Source organism: Phocoena sinus, chromosome 2 (genome assembly GCF_008692025.1).
Source record: "Phocoena sinus isolate mPhoSin1 chromosome 2, mPhoSin1.pri, whole genome shotgun sequence".
Taxonomy (NCBI): Eukaryota; Metazoa; Chordata; class Mammalia; order Artiodactyla; family Phocoenidae; genus Phocoena; species Phocoena sinus.
The window spans coordinates 100,838,177-100,861,098 of NC_045764.1; the positions used below are offsets into that span (position 1 = coordinate 100,838,177).

The 22,922-nt window shown below is 40.0% G+C and overlaps 1 protein-coding gene across 1 annotated transcript in view; it reads right to left on the reverse strand.

Moving 5' to 3' along the window:
- AVEN (apoptosis and caspase activation inhibitor) overlaps positions 1 to 22,922 on the reverse strand; it is a 198,325-nt gene that overhangs the window by 134,824 nt on the left and 40,579 nt on the right. The window contains exon 3 of the mRNA XM_032621722.1: positions 21,389 to 21,566. Within this exon, the coding sequence (XP_032477613.1) occupies positions 21,389 to 21,566 (178 nt within the window). The remainder of the gene's footprint in view (positions 1 to 21,388; positions 21,567 to 22,922) is intronic.

Consider the following 22,922-nt stretch of genomic DNA (forward strand, 5'->3'; position numbering starts at 1 on the left):
TAAAAGAAAAAAAAAGAGCTTAAGAATAACAGGGGCAAAGACTTAAGACAGTCTGGTTGAATAAGATATTCTGGTTGAATAAGTACTGTTTTTTTTTTAATGATCCCACAGTAAACTAGTACAGCTCATAGCAACCAGGCACAGTAGAGATGAGGCACAAGAAAATCAAACAGGCAGAGCTGAAGACACATTGCTTTAAAGTTACATCAGGAACAGCAAATTCTTCTTTAGGAATTATACTGTATAGCTGACACATGCACACCCCTACACAGACCAGATTTAATAATATCTTTTTGTTTGCAGCTTACCTTTTAAGTACCAGTGCACCAGGAATGTCTTGACTTGACAAGACCTCACCCAGCAGCCTGCTCTAAAATGATTTCACTCTACCTGTTGCTTTACTTATATAAGGGTGTCCTGGTATAGTCCCTCATATGAACATTCCAGTGGACTGACCCTCAAGCAACACTCCCTCTGATTTCTCCAACTGTGGCCTGATGGTCATATATGATATGAGCACGACGTACGAATATCAATCAAACATACACAAATGGGCTTCCTAGGAGAGGTACCCTGAGAGCAGGCAAAGCATAAATGAGTACCTCAAAGCCTTGAGCATTACAATAGGTGGTCAAGTACCTAAATGGGAAAGAAAAGGGAACACCACAGAGAAAAAAAAGGGGCGGAGGTCTAACGATAAAACTGGTCCCACAACTTGGCCCATTTTTCATTAGCTATACACAGAGCTCAAAATTACTTCCCCCTCTGAATAGAGGTATAGGCAACTCCCTTAGCTGTTCCCAAATTCCATTTACACCGTAAGCAAATTAAAACATCAAGAACAGTATGAAAACTACTAATGTGCAATACCATTCTGACTTCAAAATATAAGGGAGGGACTTCCCTGGCGGTTCAGTGGTTAAGATCCCCGAGGCTTTTAAAGTATACTCATTCTGGAGCATTTCAAGAGGCACTTAGGGACTTCCCTGGCGATGAAGACACTGCGCTTCCAATACAGGGGATGCGGGTTCGATCCCTGGTTGGGGAACTAAGATCCCACATGCTGTAGGGCAACTAAGCCCATGCGCTGTAACTGCTGAGCCCGCGTGCTCTAGAGCCTGCACACAACTACTATGCCCACACGCCGCAACTACTGAGCCCGCAATCTGGAACCCACGCATCCCAACTAGAGAAAAGCCTGTGCACAGCAGTGAAGAGCCCGCACACCGCAACAAAGACCCAACGCAGGCAAATAAATAAATAGATAAGTAATGTAAGGGAAATGATACAGTTCTCATATAGGTAACTGTAGCCTCCCCTAAAAATGACATCACGACAGCCTCCAATCAAAATTCAAAAAAGACTAACCTGGGATTCAGAAACGCTTTGCAAATAAGGACTCTCTCACTTTAAAATGGGGATCAGCAAGTTGTAAAAATGCTCAACGGCCTACTGAGGTTACAGTGAGTTTATGTGTAAATATTACAATCAACTTTTTCCAAGACTCCTCTAAGCCCTGGCAACAATCCCTTTGGATTTTCTCTCAAAATTATAAGAAGACATCCAAATAAAAAATCCAAGAGGGTAATGTGAAAAATATTAACAATAGTGATGCCTTGTCAATTTTCCTAATGTGAAGCAGATGAATTTCATTTACACATACACTGCATAAATAGGTTAACATATAATTATCCTCTTGCTTGAGCTGCTAATTATCAGCAGTCAGGAAAAACTCATTTCCGTGTTAGAGCTCCTGAGTACCGCTGTCATAATAAGTCAGATAGTTGAAGTAAATCCCTATTTTTCCATACTTTTCAGTATAAATGAAACAAGTAGCAGGTAATAAGAGTAATGTTTCCATTCTCATGAGCAGATCCAAAGGCAACAAACTATACAACAAGGATAACTTTTTTAAAGTAGCTACACGTTTTGTTTGTTTTTACTACAAGGGGGGCAGGGGGGTGGGACATAACTATTCCCAGACCATGAAATGACTCATTTTCTATACAATATACCAAAAGGGACTACTGCCACACAGCCAACTGCATGCATAGTCAGAAGGTAAGAGTTCAGTAAAGAATAGTGATGGGTTTTGGAATCAGGCTGATAGAAAATTACACTGCAGTTTCACCATGTACTAGTGATGTGACATCAGGCAAATTATCTAACTTCCTTGAGCTTAACTGGCCTCATTTGTAAAATGGTCCAGTACCAACCTTGCAGGGTTATCTTGAAGTTAAAGAGAATGTTGTACATAAAGTACCAACTACCTGGCCAAGTGCTCTACAAATAAGAACTATCTTAACACATTTTGTTTGAAATTTGAATTTATGTCTACACCTCCACCCCCTCCACCCCAAATTAAGGCAGATATTGTTATTCAACCTAAATTAATATGAAATGGCCCCAATACATATCACAACAATGTTGCCTTCTCCATTGCAAATTCCTGCAAGAATACCCCCTCCTCTCATCTAAACCCTACTCTGATGACCCCAAGAATTAGAAATGCTGTGGTTGGCAAAAAAAAAGAAAGAAAAAAGAAATGAAAGTATTCCTGACAATAGCTCATCACTAAAATCTGTTCTGGAGCAAAGCAATAACATATGGTTAAGAGACCAAATTTCAGTCCAATGGTTTGATCACTACCAAATCGTGATCATATATTGTTTTAAGATTTTACAAATTCTTTTTTTTTTTTTTTTTTTTTTTGAGGTACCCAGGCCTCTCACTGTTGTGGCCTCTCCCACTGCGGAGCACAGGCTCCGGACGCGCAGGCCCAGCAGCCATGGCTCACGGGCCCAGCCGCTCCGCAGCATGTGGGATCTTCCCGGACCAGGGCACGAACCCGTGTCCCCTGCATCGGCAGGCAGACTCTCCACCACTGAGCCCACAAATTCTTTTTAAATGCTGTAAGTCCTTACCCATATCTAGCACCGTAGCACTGTACCAAATACTATTCTAGATTTTCTCTTACTCAACTCAAATATCTAAGCAAGAGTACTTTCAGATTATGGGGCTGCTGAGAATAGCAGTAAGGATAAATGGTTATGTCATACATCAAAATGTCAGGATGTTTTTCCCCTTATCCATCTAAAGACACATTAAACAGATTCTCTCTCTGGACCAGCCCCTGTTTAGACAGCACCTGGGGCAACAAAGGCTACCCTAGAATTACCCCAACTTCCATGGAAGATTAGCCACATAGGTGGTATGTGCTGGGATGACTGCTGGCTAACAGAAGCATGCCTCCCTCTCATCTATCAACTGCTAGAATAACTTCTGGAAGACTGCACCTCCTGATTGCATGGGACATCAAGACAGTCTCTTGCACAAGAAGCGCAACATTAAAAAAAGTTTCTTTTTTAATTGACGTGTAGTTGACTTACAATGTTGTGTTAGTTTCAGGTGTACAGCAGTGATTCAGTTATACATATATATCTACTCTTTAAATGAAGTTTTTCTAATCAATGGACTTTAGACATGTATACAAGTCATTTGGAATGAAGCTATTCATATATATACACACACACAAACACATGCATAAATACACATACATACACACACATATATATACACACATACATACGTTCCTTCTTAATTGGTAGCCAACACATCCTCAGAGATAAATAAGCATTTTGTAACTGATTAATGAAGAAATTAAAATCAATTATTGATGTTTTACCTTGTTTAACAAATGTACCCTCATTCACCCGACTCAGTTAATATAAATGCTTTGTCCCAGGCAACTCTTGGCCTCATTCTGAGAGAACTGGTTCTCCTGAGCCTTTAAGGAGCAATAGGACATTTGCATAACCTAAAAATATTTCCCCCAAGATAGTTATTATTTACTGTCACTATTTTAGCATATGCCCACCAATTCCTTGACACTCCTCCTTCGCGTAGGTGAAGCTTAATTCCCATCCCCTTCAGTGTGAGGACTCAGTGAACAGAGAGTAGGAAGTAACGTGACAGTGGAGAAACCTGACAGATACCATCTTCATCAAGGGATCAGAGTCAACACAATCAGTAATGTCACATTGATAGCATGTGTGCCAACAAGAAAGGCACACCATCTCTGTGGTATTCCCCCCAAAAAACCCATGACCTCAGTCCAATCACCAGAAAAACCCAAACTGAGGGATCCTATGAAATACCTAACCACTATTCTTCGAAAGTGTCCAGAAAAGACTGAAAAACTGTCACAAATTGGAGGAGACTAAGGAGCTAAATAAAGGCAATGTGGTATCCTGAGTTAGAACAAAGAAAGCACAAAGAAAGTAGGGAGAAAATGGGGAAATTCAAATAAAGTCTGTAGTATACCAACATTAATTTCTTAGTTTTGATAAAGGTACCATGTTTATTTAAGATGTTATTTAACATTAGGGGAAGCTAGGTGAAGGGTATAAGGGAACTATTGTTGCAACTCTTCTGAAAAATCTAAGTAGTATTAGAAAGTTAAAAAGTCAAGAAACAAATAATTGGGCCTTAATATTACTTAGTATTAAATGAATCCACATGCAAGATATCCTGCAACTTGACCACCTTCCTCATTTGTTGGAATAGATTTATGCTAGGCGTCGAAGTGAGTTGCTTTTCATTGAAGACTACCTTCCCAGGACTACAGTTCTTAAAAAGGAGACAAACCGTAGTAGCAAATATATGGACCACCGATGCAGTAAATCACTGCTACAAGTAACAGTTTACTCATCCATTCGGCAAGCTTATAGTCATGAACCATGTGCTGGGTACCGTGCCAAATACTGAGGATAAAAAGATCCACCCTCAATAGACACACAATCCAGTACGATCAGGTCAACGGCAATGCACTCAGAAAAGCCTCTCTGACCTTCCCAAGATGAACTGGGTGCCCTCCCTTGGTTGTTACACAGTTCTGTGCTGCCCACACTGAACTGTAATTGTTGGTTTTCTCACCTGTATTTTCCCACGATTTGATACTTGCCAAGTACTATTCAGGGTCTGAGATTTTATCCTATTTGTAAGATAAGTTAGCCTATTACTGTTCCATGGATGCTGGCAGAAGATATGAGACTCCTGGTTCAGAGACCAAGGACGTGATCACTCATGGCCAAAGCTTCATGTTCGTTTGCATTGGTTTCTCAGGCCCCCTCTGCCTCAGAGCAGTAATTCAAAGAGCCCATCATGGAATCCTCCACATGCTATGGGTCATGTTACAGGAAAGGAACACTAAGCTTAGGAGACTCGCTGCTCTTACAGTAAGTGGAAGCAAGCCCGACCTTTGCCTGGGGGAGATGTTACCTCATCCCTCACGGTTGCTTGTTGCCTCAGGGAGAGAACGGGCAGGTTCCCGCATTCTTGGCTTGTCCAGCAGGAACATGCAAGAATGCTCAGGACCCCTGTTGCCTCTCCCAACAATCATCTTTTTCTTTCTTAATTAAGTTTTATTGGAGTATAGTTGCTTTACAATGTTGTGTTAGTTTCTGATGTACGGCAAAGTGAATCGGTTATACATATACATATATCCCCTCTTTTTTAGATTTCCTTCCCATTTAGGTCACCACAGAGCACTGAGTTTCCTGTGCTATACAGTCAGTTCTCATTAGTTGTCTATTTTATACATAGTAGTGTATATATGTCAATCCCAATCTCCCAATGCATGCCACCCCCTTTCCCCGCCTTGGTGTCCATAAGTTTGTTCTCTACATCTGTGTCTGTTTCTGCTTTGCAAATAAGTTCATCTGTACCATTTTTCTAGACTCCACATATAAGCAATATTATCCAATATTTTTCTCTTTCTGACTTACTTCACTCTGTATGACAGTCTCTAGGTCTATCCACATTTCTGCAAATGGCACTATTTTGTTCCTTTTTATGGCTGAGTAATATTCCATTGCATACATATACCACATCTTCTTTATCCATTCCTCTGCTGATGGGACATTTAGGTTGCTTCCATGACCTGGCTATTGTAAATAGTGCTACAATGAACACTGGGGTGCATGTATCTTTTTGAATTATGGTTTTCTCCGAGTATATGCCCAGTAGTGGGATTGCTGGATCATATGGTAATTCTATTTTTAGTTTTTTGAGGAACCTTCATACTGTTCTCCATAGTGGCTGTATCAATTTACATTCCTACCAACAGTGTAAGAGGTTCCAACAATAATCTTAATCACAGGGAATGTTTTAGGCATTTCTGTACCCTTAACACCTGGCATGACATGGGACACAGTGTAGACACTTGTTAAGTGTTTGCTAAAGGAATGACTACCAGTTAGAAATCCTGAGTTTGAAGCCAAAGGCAGCTGCTCAATATCAAGACCATGGACACAGTCACTTAATCTCCTTAAGCTTCTTTCTCTTAATTTCTAGAAAATGTTCAAAAATAGAAACTCAAGAAAGGAAATGAAAAGATAATGAAAAAATTACCTCCAAGGATTCTTCTATCTCTAAAACTGAAAGTTTCTATAATTTTCTAAACAGGAGATGCCAGAAAGCCTGGCTACCTGATTGTCTCTCTGACAGATGTGATTCCCGTTGCATTCCCACCATGGAGGTAGAAATTCGTGACAACAAACTTAGAATTCTAATTTTGGTTATCCAAAGTTATTCATGATAACCTCAAATTTCACTATAAAATTTCATAAAGACTAAACTCTATAAAAACAAGGCAGAAAACTCTACTGTCACAGAATTCTCAAGGTAAATATTAAAACCACATAAATTATCTACTTAGCTAGTAAATGATAGATGAATAGATGAAGAAAAACCTTCTCAAACTTCATGATTTTAAGAGACTAGCAGTGTCATTAACACTGAAACATCTCCCTCTATGTACAATACACAGGATGCAGTATTTAAGGGATAATAATGACCATGTGACTATTAAGTCCCTCCTACAAGTGCCAGCAAAACGTGTAAGATACAGATTTAATTTCCAAGAGGAATTCCCACCACAGATTATGAAAAGCTATGTGGGGAATGTACACCACACTCAGTCACAAACTTAAGCAGTACATATTGATATTTCATTAACATCAGTTCCATTCTTAGGTTAACTGAAAATGCTGAGACAGAGGTAGTATTCTCGTAACAAATCATGTGAAGGTATTCCTTCCACTCCCTTCAAGTATGACGGTACACTAAGAATATACAATGCAGTATCCTCCTGTATGGGTTTTAATCTTTTGAGTTATGTCACCTTTCAGATGGAAAGGACATATTTGAGGTTTTTTTCCATCAAATTCATTTGATATTGGCTTTTTTTTTGACCAAAAGAATCAACAGCACCAGGCAGTCCTCGGACCTGTCTCTTGCCTCAGCAGTGTTAGGTGGAATAGACCCAAGATTTGCCCCCTTACTCCAGCCTCTTGATCACCCCTCAAATCCCCTCTCCAGCTGCAGCCTCCAGGACATCTCCTTGCCATCCTCTGCTTCCCACAACAGTTAACCCCAGATTTTGTGCTTAGCTCCTTGTCGCCAATCAACCATGAGCTCCCAGATCCACCAGGATTATTCCACCAAGGTCAAAGCTGCTATCACCCACCTGATCAACCTGCATCTGTGGGCTTCCTACACCTCCCTCTCTCTGGGCTTCCATTCCAGCTGCAAAAGTGTGGCTGGCGATGAGCTGCTGGGAAAATGCAAGGGCACCAAACATCTCTAGAAGATCCAGAACCAGGGCTGCAGCTGAGTCCTTTTCCAGGACATGAAGAGGCGGCCTCAAGATGAATGAGGTCACAGTCTGGGTGGCAAGGAAGGGGGCCTGGCCCTAGAGGAAACCCTGAACCAGGTCCTGCTGAAGCCGCATGCCCTGGGTTCTGCCCACAGAGACTCCCATCTCTTGGACTTCCTGGAGAAACACTTCCTGGAAGACGAGGTGAAATTCATCAGGAAGGACAACCACCTGAGCAACCTCCTCGGGCCAGCCTGAGGCAGGGCTGGGCGAGGCCTCTTTGAAATGCTCAATGGTAAGCATGACTAGAAGCCTCCAGGGGCCGCACCTTCTAAGGCCCTGCTGCAGCTCCCTGGCCTCTGGACGTCTGCCTCCAGCCCCATGGCAGCTTCTTAACCCATCACAAACCCTGTCCCAGGATGCAGACCAAGTGTCACCAATAAAGCTTCCTTTTGCAGAGACAGGTATACAAGAGAATGTGTATCTTAGATAATGATGTACATGTGGACTTTAATGGAGAGTATCAAACGGGAAAGATGCCAACTCTGAAGCCAGGAATACTTAAGTTTGAATCCTTATTCTGCTGCATGTTGCATATATTATTTAACATTGTTTTTAAGGCTTAATTTCAACACATGTAGAGATAATGAAATCTACCCCGTAGTTACCATTCCCAATCAATGATATAGAAAAAAGCCTACATCCTGCACCTGCTAGGTATTCAGGAAATGGCAGTACTTATTGCCATCAGCTTGTTAGCTTAAGGTCATTTGCTGTCACAGGGTCACGAATGGCCACAGGGATCCATTTACACACACACCCCTTACTTATTTATTTTAAGCCTCACCCTTCTGAGAACACTGGAAGTGTTAACTTAATGCGCTTGAGTAAAATGCTATAGAATCATTGCAAAATTTAAAGAAGCCAGGAGAACAGAATTATAGGATTTTAAAAAAAGTTCCCTGGAACTTCCCTTGTGGCCTAGTGGTTAGGGTTCAGCGCTTTCACTGCTGTGGCCCGGTTCAATCCCTGGTAGGGGAACTGAGATCCTGCAAGCCGCGAGGCACAGCCAAATAAATAAATAATAAAATTAAATTTCTTGATAAATCACCTTGCCTGTCCCTGTGCCGCAGGAAGGACTATTGTTGGATCCATTCCAGTCAAATGAGACCATATCTATTCTGAAAGGTTTCCAGTTAGGATGATTCCCCAGCTCTCCCTCAGATGCTCAGTTAACATCTCATGTACAAAATGTACATGAATATCTAATCGATTTCCCTTACATTTTAGTTGAGCCCATTTGGTTTTTTCCATTGTCTTTAGGGCCTGGAACACATATGACATAATTATTAAATCACTTCTCAGACTTCTTTTCCTTAGCATCATAAACCTTTCATCACAGATCCAATTTTTCCCATTTTTAATCATCTTTCAAGTTCCCTGTGTCACCTCTGTAGTTGTAGAGATTGAAAGAGGTCAACAAATCCCATAAGAGAGAAAACGAGCTAATGGCCATTGTGTTTTATATTCTAATTATATATGTCAGTATTATGCTGTTACTTTAATGATGGCCCCATGTTAATGGCATGATTTTAAATACAACTAGATTTTCTCAATCGTCACACTTACACTGTATATCCACCCCAACAGTTTGCTTGTCTTTGCCTATAAAATAATTCTTAACATTTTACAGCACTTTATAGTTTATTTAATAGTTCTACATGATCCCTACAACCATCCTGGATTAAAGCAAGGCAGGTATTATTTTTTACAGTTTAAAAAAATAAAAAAGGAAGTTCCGAGAGTTTCACTCCCCCGAAGGCATGTAGTTAGTAAGTGACAACCAGAACCAAGACAGTTCAGCTGACATCCATCAATCCAATGCGCCTTCCATTCTACAACCAAAATACACATACAACACTTTGGGTACACTTACCGAAATAGATGACTTTGCTATCACAATCCTATGGTTATGTCTGCCCTTTTCATAGCCTTTAAATTCATGTTCCATGCTTTTTATATTAGAAGAGGTTCTACCCTGACCTTCATTAAAGCTTTTACCAAAATAACTCTTTTATTCTCTCTCTTTCTAGAGCAAGTAAAGAGAACTTCCACTTAAATATGATATTGATTATGAGCATTTATTTGCTCTGCTTCCCAAAACCCTCTTTTAAATGAGGGTAATTTTTTAAAGGGAAGTATGAGTCCACAAGAATAAACAGACTGAGAGGGTAGACAGCAGAGCTGAGAGGAATATGTAGATGCTGTTAGAATGTAACATGCAGATTGGATGATGTAGCCAGTTAGACATTTATCAACCAGAACAGTATCTGGAATACAAGTCAAATCCAAAAAGATTCAATAATGTTCTCTCAGTAAAATTTCTAGTAAGAATAATCTAAATTATCCAATAGTCTAAATAAACATTCAGTTCATAAAATGAACTTGAGACATTTCAGTCACCACGGCTCAGCTCTGAAGGACTGGGCTCAGGAAGACAGCAACAACAGCCAAAAATGGTGGTGGTGAGAAAATGGCTGCTCTGGGACCAAAATCAGTCATCGAACCAAGTGTTAACTACAGTTTGCCATAAGACAAATTTTTTAAGGAACAGATCAAACTGGATGAAAGCTGGGTACCTCTGGAGATAATATAATTCAACAGGTTAAAATCCCTCAGACTTTAATAGAAGTAGTAAGAAAATCAAAGTCAAAACCCATGAAAATAAATAAAGATAAAGCTAAAATCAGAAGCTCTCCATGCAAAACTCTCTGATGAGTATAAAATGTCTGATGACCGATGACCATAAAAAATGACGTAAAAACAGATCCATTTATATAAAAGGCTTCTCAACTGGTACAACCCTAGGTGACAAAAGAAAGATTAGAAGGTGAAGCACAAAATATTCAAACGAGAAACTGAGACCTCTGACCAAAAGCATAAAGAGACACTCTCTAATACTTTTCGAGAAAGATTAATTTGCAAAAAAATAAAAGAGAGAGAAGGCAAAATGAAGTATAAGCTAAATTAAGCGCTAAAGAAGAAGAAAAACAGCAGTGCTATAAATGCTGAAATGAAATCTCTAGAAGATTAGATTTTTGCTGAGTTTTTTGGATGACTTAGATGATCCGACCTGTAGAGAAGATCTACACTTCCTTTCCTCAAATTGTGGGGAAATAAAGTGGATAGACTTTATCAGAGGTGCAAAAGAGAGAAATAATCCTATTTCATGAGAAAGCCGACGAAGCACTAGATATAGCCGAAGAAGCCAATAATGGTAACCTCCAATTAAAGAACAAAGAAGGGAGGTGGGGAGTACCAAGAGAGATAAAACACAGCGCTGAAAACAATCGTGGTGGATCAACCAGAATCCCTCAACAAATGGAAATCAAAAGGTCACAGATTTAAAGGAAAAGGAAAAGGAATTAAAGCTGCCTAGGCTGAGTCTGTTTAAGGAAAACTACAGTTTCAGAGCAAGAGAATGAAAATTGACAGTTAATGATAAACATGATAAAAATGAAGCAGCTGGACCAGTAAAAGTAGACAAAGGTCTTCATCAAAACAATAGAAAACACAATGGTGCAGGAGACCAGTAGGGTAGCAAACAAATTTCTAGGTATTCAGCTGCTTCTATCTTTGGAGGTTTGAAAAAAAGAAAATCAAATTAGACCCACTTCAATGTCCAGCTGTAAGAAAGGAAAGATTTGTGTGTGTGTGTGTTTTAACCTGTGTGTGGTTTAACCTGTCTTTTTGTTGTTGTTGTTCAAATAAAGATTTTTTTAATGTATAGTTCTGCTTGTGTTGTTTCAAATGATTCCAATATCAAAGGGAATGTTTTTCCACTAAATTGCCTTCGTAATATAAGAATATATTAGTAAAAACTAATAAAATACATATCAAAGAAAAAACAAAAGAAGTAAATCAAAGAGGGCAAATACAACTCAAACTGTCCCGCTGCTTCATGGGAAAAAAGGTTCAAAGTTTAATGAAAAAATACTGGCTGCTAGAGTGACAGCCTTCTTTTCCCTTTCGGTCTAATTGCTGGCAAAAGGATGCAGAGGCAAGAAACTCTAATATTATAATTAAAATCTCCCCCCCAAATCAACTTTTCTTAAAATTACACTGAGGAAGATATATAGTAGCTTTTTTTTGAAGGTCTAATTGGCTTTATTCAATGATTCATGAATCAGGCAGCATCCCATCTATAGGATAGATGGGCTTTTCCGATAACAGCCTTAAATGAAAATATGCCTAGAGAACTATGCTGACCAAACTGCAGTCTAATCATTTTTATTTGTTCCACTTAAAATAAACAGCTAGGGCTTCCCTGGTGGCGCAGTGGTTGGGAGTCTGCCTGCCGATGCGGGGGACGCGGGTTCGTGCCCCGGTCCGGGAGGATCCCACATGCCGCGGAGCCCGTGAGCCATGGCCGCTGGGCCTGCGCGTCCGGAGCCTGTGCTCTGCAGCGGGAGAGGCCACAGCAGTGAGAGGCCCGCATACCGCAAAAATAAATAAATAAATAAATAATAAATAAACAGCTTATAGACTTGCACATAAAAGACTGTTTTCCTCATGTTTATCTTCAACGTTGCTTCAGTGCATCCTGCTCACAGTGTAAACATTTGTCTAACTCTGGTTATCTGTGACATCTGAAAAGAAAAATAATAAAGCATACGGCATGGTTTCAATAACTCACCATCTGAAAAAAAAGTAGGAGGCAGAAAAAATGCCTAAAGATCTAAGTTTTTATGCCTGAATGTGAGAGTATGGTGCCATTTTCAAAGGTTTTGAAACATAACCTAGAACTGCAAGAATACTGTTCAAAAAGAAAAGCTGAAGGCATGATTAGCTATAAGATGAAGGCTTCCAGAAAGCATACTAAACAGATATCTGAAGACTCCCAATCCTACCAGAAAAAGGACTTCAAGCAAACTAGTCCCCTTCCCATATCCTCCATTTATAAAAATGAGATGCCACTGCCCCTGGCCAGAAACTCAAAGCAGAAAGCACCTGCATGTTGAAGACACAGGTTGAAGGTGCTAAAAAGGGCTGCTTCTCCCAAAATGTTTCCCATGGTCTATGGCAGTAACTGAAATTCTACCGTGAGAAGTCCATTTTTAGACCTTTCTTTTCCCTTGTATAGAGAGATACATAAAGAATAGGAAATGGATATAGACAACTTAAAGGATTATTAAACAAACACAAGGAACCATTATCCAGATCAAGAAATAGAATACCACCGACGCCACAGAAGCCTCCCTACCAACCCCAACGCACACCTACTATGCGCCCTCCCCAATCATTTCCCCTCATCTCTCCACTGGAGGTGACTGCAGCCCTGATTTTTGTAATAATCATGTCCTTGATTTTCATTTTACCATTTAAACATGCATCCCTAAATAACACAGTTTACTTTTTGTTGTGTTTGAACTTTCTATGGATAGAATCATACTGAGGTATTTTGGCGGTATTCACATAAGGTTTCAGAGATTCATCCACTTACAATTACTTATGTACTCATCCCACTGTTAATGGGCATTTGAGTTGCTTCCACTTGTGGCTCTTCTGAACAAATACAGCTATACACATTCATGCACATGTCTCCTGATACACACGTGCTAGAATTTCTCTAGAGTATCTTCCAAGGTTGGAAGTACTGGAGCGTCAACTTTACTGGAAAATGACAAACTGTCTTCCAAAGTTAATATACCAACATACATATATACCAGCTATGTGCACAACAGAATTTACTCTTTGAATTCATTCATGGTCTTCAAAAATTCACCACTGTAATGGAAATCCTACTAGGAGAAGAACACCCCAGTGAGCTAGGTATACTCTTAGCAGAAGGTCTGCCTTCAAAATGGCAGCTGAGAATTGGACCAGAGGTGTAGGCAAAGCACGGCTAATTCTGGAATAGGAAATAATGTCTAAAGAACAGTCCAAAGCAAAGAGCCCCTGACTGGGAAACCAAGTCTGGATGACACATTGCAATGGCAATGGTGATCCTTCATGATATGTGGCAGACACCGAGATGGGGGAGAAAAGCAGATTAATAACTATAGGGAACAAAGCGCTGGAAAGGGGAAAAGACTGTTTTATGACTTAACTTAAGGCCACCAACTTTTAAATGTTTAGTAACTCAGACCACCACCACTGATTATTCAAGAAATAGACTCAATAAGTCAGTTATATTATACCCAAGGATAACTTTTAATTTCTCAGGAAAACAAAGATATATAAATTCTGTTGGCAACCACTGCTATTATGTCTAACATTCAAGGAAAAAAAAGAAATTGGACTTTATTTTACTGAACACAGTTAACTAAGCTTCTATCAACAAAAAATTTCAGATAAATACTAAACCTAGGTACCTTGGTTACACATTAAGCAGAACTAAAATCAGTGGTAAATTTGGGATAAGATGCTGACATCACCAAATCAAACACTGTTACTTCCTACTATTCCTGCATTTCCTACTGAGAGAAATAGCGTTGCCTAAGATTAGACAAAAACATGATAGAATAGGACTCAAATCCAGATCTGTTCTACCGTCAAAAGTTATATACTCTTTAGAAGACTGAAATGCAAGGTGGAGTAATTATGCCACCTCACTCCACTAATCTAAAAATGGTTGTAAAAGTTTCAGTTATACAAGATAGGTAAGCGGTAGAGATCTACTACACAGCAGAGTACCTGTAGCTAACAATACTGTACTGTATACCTATAATTTGCTAAGAGGGTAGATCTTAAGTGTTCTTACCACCAAAATTAATAATAAGATAAAGCGGATGGGAGGAAATTTGGGGGGTTGATGGACATTCTATGGCCGTGACTATTTCACAGGTACAAACTTAATCCCCGAACTCATCAAGTTGTATATGTTAAATATGAACAGCTTTTTATATGTCAATAATACCTCAATAAGGTTTTTCTCTTTTTTTTTTTTTTTTTTTTGGCGGTACGCGGGCCTCTCACTGTCGTGGCCTCTCCCATTGCGGAGCACAGTCTCCGGACGCGCAGGCTCAGCGGCCGTGGCTCACGGGCCCAGCCGCTCTGCGGCATGTGGGATCTTCCCGGACCGGGGCACGAACCCGCGTCCCCTGCATCGGCAGGCGGTCTATCAACCACTGCGCCACCAGGGAAGCCCGGTTTTTCTCTTTTAAAGGTTGTGAAAGAATGTAGCAACTGATAAAATTTAACACGCTTCAGAAAACAAAGCAAAATTTGAATTTGTAAGAGGAAATACAAGAGAACATATCTTTGTGATCTGGAGGGAAAGATGAATTTCCCAAACAAGGCACAAAACAACACAAACTGTAAGACAGAAAGTTAATAAATTCAATTACATTAAAACATAAAACCATGCACCAAAAGATACCATTACAAAAGTAAGAGAAAAATCCCATAATAGAAGATATCTGTAAAAATAAACATCAAAAGTATCAAGAATATATTAAAAATATATGTCAAGAATATATTAAAAATATATGTCAATGAGAAGCAAACAAGCCAAATGGTCAAAGAATGTGTGCAGGCAGTCCACAGAAGCTAGCACAGTAAAAAAAAAAAAGATGCTCAGCCTCAACAGTTAGCTAAGGAAATGCAACAACCCAGCCCTCCCCGCCAGCTCAGACACGCACTCACGATTTTATACTAGAGTACATCATTATCATCATTTACAACCTCTGCCCCACTAAACCCAAACTTGAAATGCTCCACTCTATGGCCTCCACTTCCCCCCTTTCCGACTCATACCCCTTCAAGGAGGTCAACAATCCTTCTGCACAGAGAAATCTATAGTCCACTGATCCCATTATCTTTCCTCTGCCCCTCACCTCTCTCATGCCTGCACGTCTCTCTTTACCCAGCTTGAATGCAACAGCAATCATTCTAATCACCCCTTTTCTGTTTCTCACTTCGTTGCATTTGCTTGGCTGAACAACAATATAATCATGATTAAATCCTACTCTCCATCCCTCCATACCTGCACCCATACAACAGAATGTGAATGGGGGAAAAACACACCTTTTCTCACCTTAAATTCATGACCATCAACCTCCCGTGGGCGTCCATGAGCACCCAGCAACCATACCACATTTTCCTATTTCATTCAGTTTCCCACTCTCTAGACAGCTGTTTCTTTTTTTTTTTAGTACTTTTTTATTATTGAAATGTAGTTGATTTACAATATTATGTTAGTTTCAGGTATGCAGCAAAGTGATTCAGTCTATTTTTTCAGACTATTTTTCATTATAGGTTATTATAAGATACTGAATCTAGTTCCCTGTGCTATACAGTAAATCCTTGTTGCTTATCTATCTTATGTACAGTAGTTTGTACTTGTTAATCCCATACTCGTAATTTATCCCCCTCCCTTCCCCTTTGGCAACCATGAGTTTGTTTTCTATAGATAACTATTTCTTAACTTCTACTCTCTCCTCACATTTCCAACACCCACTCCCTGACTCTCACTGACAGCTTTCTCATTTCACTAAGAAAACAGAAGCAATCAGAAGACAGCTTCCTCAAGTCCCCATCACATCTACCCACCTACTACCTACACCTATGCCCAAATATTCTGGGTTTCCTCCAATTACAGTTGAAAAACTGCCCCAGCCCCTGGCAGTGGGCAATCGCTCCATCTGTACAAACGATTCCATCACCTCATGTGGACCAAAGAACACAGATCCAGCAAATCTCACCTCTTCTCACATTATTTTTGACCTCTTTTCTGGATCTTTCTATCAACAGATAAACATGCAATCACTTCTCCCATGTTTAAAAAATATGTTTTGACCCACTTCCTCCACCAGCCCATTATTCTCCTTCCCTTTATAAACAAAATTCCTCAATATTAATAGTTGTTTATACTTTCTGTCTCAAATGTCTCTCCTTCCATATTCTTTTTGAATCCAAGAAAGAATTTATCCCACCACTCCAACAAAACTGCTGCAGCTAAGCTCACCAGTAACCTTATGTTGTTAAATTCAACTGTCAATTCTTGGTTGTCATCAGCTGTGTTTGACACAAATCCCTCTTTCTTCCTGGAAACACTCCTTCATTCCTTCTTCATTCTCCTTTGCTGTTTTCTTTTCTCATTTCCCTAACCTCTAGACATTGTGGTACCCAGGGCTCAGTAGTTTTCTACTCAATAACTCCCTTGGTCATCCTCATGACTTTAAATACCATCTGGCATCACCCAAATGTTTATCTCCTGTCCAAACCCGGGTCCTGAACCCCAGATACCTTTATCCAACAAGCTACTTGGAAATATTTCCAACCTACTTGGAAATATTTCCTGTTGGGTGTTGTGCTAGGTCTCTTGCAGTTACCAAGATTCACTCTCCACCCATCCCCTCTCTGTTCTGCCCTAGGAGGTTGATCTATATGGATCACAGCTTCAGGCTTCCCTTGCCTTCTGACTTCCAGTAGGTTAAGCTTATGGGGAGCCTTGGCAGGAGAATGAAGGAAAAAAGGAGTCTAAGACCAGAGCACTTATTCCCCTGTCCCTCTCCCTGTAGAGTCACCTTTGCTGGCTACATCTTTAGACCGAAGGTGATTCATCCTCTCAAGGCAAACTTCTCACATGAAGCTCTCCTTCAGAGTTCTAGTAACAGGGGTGGTAACATCTCTGCCTTTACCTGCCCTCCCAATGCTGTACTATCTTTGTGCTTTCCCTCCATGCCTGTAACTTTGGAAATGATTCCTTCATTAAAACTTCTTTACAATTATATTGAGTGTACCATCTATTTCCTACAGGATTTTGACTAATACAGATGTCTAACTGGCATCTCAATTTTAACACGTGCAAACTGGGCACCTCCTATAGTTTTATCCATCTCATTTAATGTCAAACCCCTTCTTCTAGCTCTGCAGGCCACAATCTTGGTGTCATCCTTGTGCATCTCTTAATCTCATACCCCACATGTGCAAGTCTGATCTTATACCCTACATTTGCAGTTCTTTCAAAATAGATCAGAAACTCAACCATGTTTCACCACCTCCACCGCTACCACCCCTAGCCCCAGCCACCATCAGTACTTGTCTGCATTGCAGTCAGCCCTTCATATCTGCAGGTTCCACATCCGCGGGTTCAACCACAGACAGAAATCTGCAGATACAGAACCCACGGAAACAGAGGGCTAGCTCTACTACACCATTTTATGCAAGGGACTTAAGCATCCACAGATGCTGTTATCCACTGGGGGTCCTGGAACCAAACCCCCATGGATACCAAGGAACAACTGTATTTCAGTAGCCTCACTGGTCTACCTGCTCCCTCCCTCACCAGTCTTCAGGTTATCCCAACTCAGCAGCCAGAATGATCCTGTTAAAACAAGAGTTAGCTATATCACTCTTCTCTTCAAAACCCTCCAGTGGCTGCACATTTCACTCTGAGTAAAGGCCAACATCTTTATGATGGTCTACAAGCCTCCAGGTGATCTGGCCACGTGACGCATCTCTGACCTCACTGCCTACCTGCTCACTTTGCTCCAGCCACGCTGGCCTCTCTGCTATTTCCTTTACTCCTATCTCAAAGCCTTTGAACTTGCTCCCGCCTCTGCCCGGAACACTCTTCCCACAGATACCCTCAATGCCTGCTCCCTCACCTTCCTCAGGTCTTTTATTCAAATGTCATCCTATCGGTAAAACTTTCTCTGGCCACCTTTCTAAAATTGTAAAGGCCCCTCCTCACTTCATTTCTACCCTAAGCAATTATAGCCATTTGACATCTTACATAGTTTCCTTTTCTTTATTCTGTGTCTCCACCCTCTAGAATGTCAACTCCACGAGGCAGGTGTTTGTGTCTGTTGTTTCACTTTTGTATGCTCAGCCTCTGAAACGGTACCTGGAAATGGTGGGTGCTCCAATAATTGAAGGAACCTCAACTAGATACCACTCAATCAATTGGCCACAATAAAAAAAATTTTTAAAAGGGCATCCCTGATGGCACAGTGGTTGAGAGTCCGCCTGCCGATGCAGGGGACACGGGTTCGTGCCCTGGTCCGGGAAGATCCCACATGCCGCGGAGCGGCTGGGCCCGTGAACCATGGCCGCTGAGCCTGTGTGTCCGGAGCCTGTGCTCCGCAAGGGGAGAGGCCACAACAGTGAGAGGCCCGCGTACCGCAAAAAAAAAAAAAAAAAAAAAAAAAAAAAAAAGTGTCTAACAGTGCTACGTATTGGCAAAGACGGCGGACTCTAGGAAGTTCAGCTCATCTCCTCTTTGGAGAGCATTCTGGCAATACCTAGGAAAGTTCACAGTGCGCACGTCTGTGATGTTTTTTCTGGGTTGTATATTTACTTATACAAACAATGATAGTATACTAAAAATCAGAATCATTCCAAGGAGTATGGTCAGTGATATTTTTTCTGGGTTGTATATTTATTTATACAAATAAGGACAGTATACTAAAAATCACAATCATTCCAAGGAATATGGTCAGCCTATCTAGAGGATATTCTTAATATTTTATGATCACAGAATGAACTCCACTTCTCAAAAGTAATCCAATATAGCCTACCCCACCATAGAGGAAGAAAGCACGGAAGGTCTTCTCAGGCTTATGCTGTAGTGAAAAGAAAATGATAGATCAGCAGCAGAGTGGGGAAGAAATGTAAGCACATATCAAGATGTGACAGTTGTGATCTCCCAAGAAACTACTCACCGATAAACCACTTAAGAAATCAGTAAGCAAAGACAGACTACAAGAAAAATATACATATAAGACCCAAACCATGCCAGGCTTTAAGTTATAAATAAAACGCTACAATAAATAACCAAAATCATAAGCCAACGTGCATAACTTTTAGATTAGACTAGCATTCTGAATTGCTTTCAAACATTTATGCAGTCCCTTTTATTGCCAGATACCCTCCTAGTAACTTGACGACACAATTGATTCAATTAAATCCACTGGTAGGCAGTCCACATGTTAATTTTATGTACTACTTCAATTTGCCCCCTAAATCTTTTAGTGGAACAGCTGGTAAAAATTGAAACTAAGGAACCCACATTTTATCCTTCTCCTATCTTGAAAAAAAGTGCTTATAAATCCATAACTGGGGCTTCCCTGGTGGCGCAGTGGTTGAGAGTCCGCCTGCCGATGCAGGGGACACGGGTTCGTGCCCGGTTCCGGGAAGATCCCACGTGCCGCGGAGCGGCTGGGCCCGTGAGCCATGGCTGCTGGGCCTGCGCGTCCGGAGCCTGTGCTCCGCGGCAGGAGAGGCCACGGCAGTGAGAGGCCCGCGTACCGCAAAAAAAAAAAAAAAAAAAAAAAAAAAAGAGTAAATCCATAACTGGCCAAAATGCAGGTAATGAGAGGGAAACACTCATCTGAGTGGCAAAAAGATGAGCTACCAGTCCCTGAACAATGAGTTGGATGCCATCATCCAAACAAGTGGGTTACGCTATGTGGCATAAACATAACGACCCCAGGCTGAATCTGCTCTCCTACTCAAATCTAATACTCTCTCCACTTACCTCTTCGTTTCCTACTCAAAGGGTTTATTCTATTAACTTGGAAGACAATTCATCACTTTATGATACTTAGTTTGGTGCAGACATTCAAAAATACAGGCAGATGAGAAAAAAGAAAGGTACGGCTCAACAGCAACATAAAAGCTGGGGAGAAGAAGAAATTCAAAGCCAACTGTCTGAAAATATTACTTTCACTTTACTTCTCTGTTTCTCATGGCTTCATCCTTTAAATTTTTTTTAACCTGGCAATTTTTTTGAGGTAATTGTAAATTCAGATAGTTATAAGAAATAATACAGCAAGATCTCCTACACGGTTGGCCCCGATAACATTTTGCACAACTATAGCATAATATCCCAACCAGGAATTGACATTCGACATAGACAGAATCCACTAATCTTATTCAGATTTCCCGTTTTATTTGCACTCACTTTTATGTGTGTGTATATAAGAGTTCGTGTGTCCACCACCACAATCAAGATATTGATCGGTACCAGCACTGCAAGGATCCTTCGTGTTGCCCTTTTAATGAGCACATCCACCTCCCACCCACTCCCCATCCGTAACTCCTGAAAACCAAAAGTCTAGCCACCAGTTATCCTTTGAATTCTTATGCCACACGCTGGTAGGGAATAGCCTTCTATACAACCAGCTCTGGTCCATTTCCTGTTACTACTCTCAGGCTTCACATTGCTATGCGTTGCTCAACGGAGTCAATCTTAAACAGCTGGTCAAAGAAGGAGTGAGCATCTCCCCTTGCTGACAGAGAAGACTGTCCAAAACCAACAAAGAAAGTATCAGTATTCAGACACATATGGCTACAATATATGTGTACCCATAATATGTACGTTCTTGGGTATAAAAGGAAAAAAGAATGTATATTCTAGAAACTTTGTAAAGCTTTGTATAAACTTCAGTACTAATTCCTCTGAAATCAAAGAAAACACTTCTGTTTCTCAGCCTACCCAATTTAGAGGGGCATAGTTTAGCATTTTTCATTCCTATAAAGCCTTTTACCCATTTCAACCAGGACTGAAGTCTTTCTACATCAGTACATGGAAACCCAGATTTCCATTTAAAGAAATGTCACTCTTTCCTTGCCAACCATTAGATACACTGTGCTTTACCTGGATTTAAAATCCAAAGAACAAACAATGAATTTCTAGCTATTAAAATGCTATTTAAAAGGGAACATAAATACCTATGTAACTTTCATAGCACTAAGCAGTCCGCACGCAACTGGAATTCATACCTGCAGAGCTGAGGAGAACGCTGAAATCTTTCCCCCTCTGTGATTCTCCGCTTTCATTATCGACCTCCTTTTCAGTATCTTGATATCGATCCCAGTTAGAAACTATCTTCCTTTTAGAATAATTTCCCTGTTCTTCATTCTCTTCTCCATAGGTCTCTGCATCACTGTCACCTTCGACCTGCAATCATTAGAGACAAATCGATAAGGAGGCAGTGGAAATCTTAACCTTAGTAGCCTTAGCAGTAAAAATTTTTAAAAACAAAAGAAAACAAAAAAATAGTACACAGGTATCATGATAACGAGCACATCTTATAAACCAAGCTCTATGCAAGTATTAAATAATATTTCAAGAGAACCCCACTATATCAGAATGTACTTTCAGTGTAAACTCTTCATTTAGCTGTGAAAAGGAAATCTGATGAGCTCCTACCTAAAATCTGTGTAACTGAATCACTGAAGTCTACCCCCAATGTAATCCTATTTCAAGAGTTGTTTCTTCTTACTGAAATAGTCAAGGCTGTAAGAGTCTTAAATTCAAAAGACTTTAGGATGGAAATTAGTTCTTCCAATTTACAGATTTTACAAACACATTCCATAAGTATATTTTATAAGCTTTAAATGGGAACCTACTCAGATGCATTCCAGAGAACAGTTTCCAGACCTGGGCATTAAAATGTTAAGACAGCATGCAGAAAAATGCAGAATGTGAGAAATTACAAAAGATAAAGGGTCTAGTTTCTTCAACAAATAAATCGCAAGGGAAAAAAATGATGGGGGAGGAGGGAGAAACCTATAGATTAAAAGAGCTTAATAACACGCCATTGTAAAGCAATTATATTCCAATAAAAATGTTAAAAAAAAAAAGCTTAATGGACACATAACCATTGTAATGTTGGGAACTTATTTGTACTCTTATTCAAAGACTATAACTAGAGAAAATCACTTATAAGACTATTGAAGAAATGAAAAGGCAACCTACAGAATGGGATATTTGCAAATCATATCTGATACAGCCTCTCTTCCAATAACTGATTTTAAAAGCAACTGTACAAAACAATATGTGCACAATTATATTTCTATACGTTATAGACCCAACAATACATTTGCCAATAACAGCAAAAAGGATGTGAGTGGGAGCAAAACTGTATTAGTCTAAGGAAATAACTCTATATGGGGAATACACAAAAACAAATGAAAAAGACTAGAAATAGGAAATAAGAAGGCTCTTGTAACAAAAGCCATAAATATATGCTTACTCTTCTTTCTTCTCTCATATTCTTTAAAAGATATAAAATTATATAAGGCAATAATTATAACAATGTGTTACTGGTTTTGTAACATATGGATGTAATATGTATAACAACAATGCCACAAGAAGGGGAAATGGGGACTAGAGTGTATTGGAGTAATGTTTCTATATCTCATTGGAATTAACTTATCTGATGCAGATTCTAATAAATTAAAAGGTATATGGTAAGCCCTAGAGCAACCATTAAGGGAATAACTACAAAAAAGTGGAAAAAATCATTAAAGG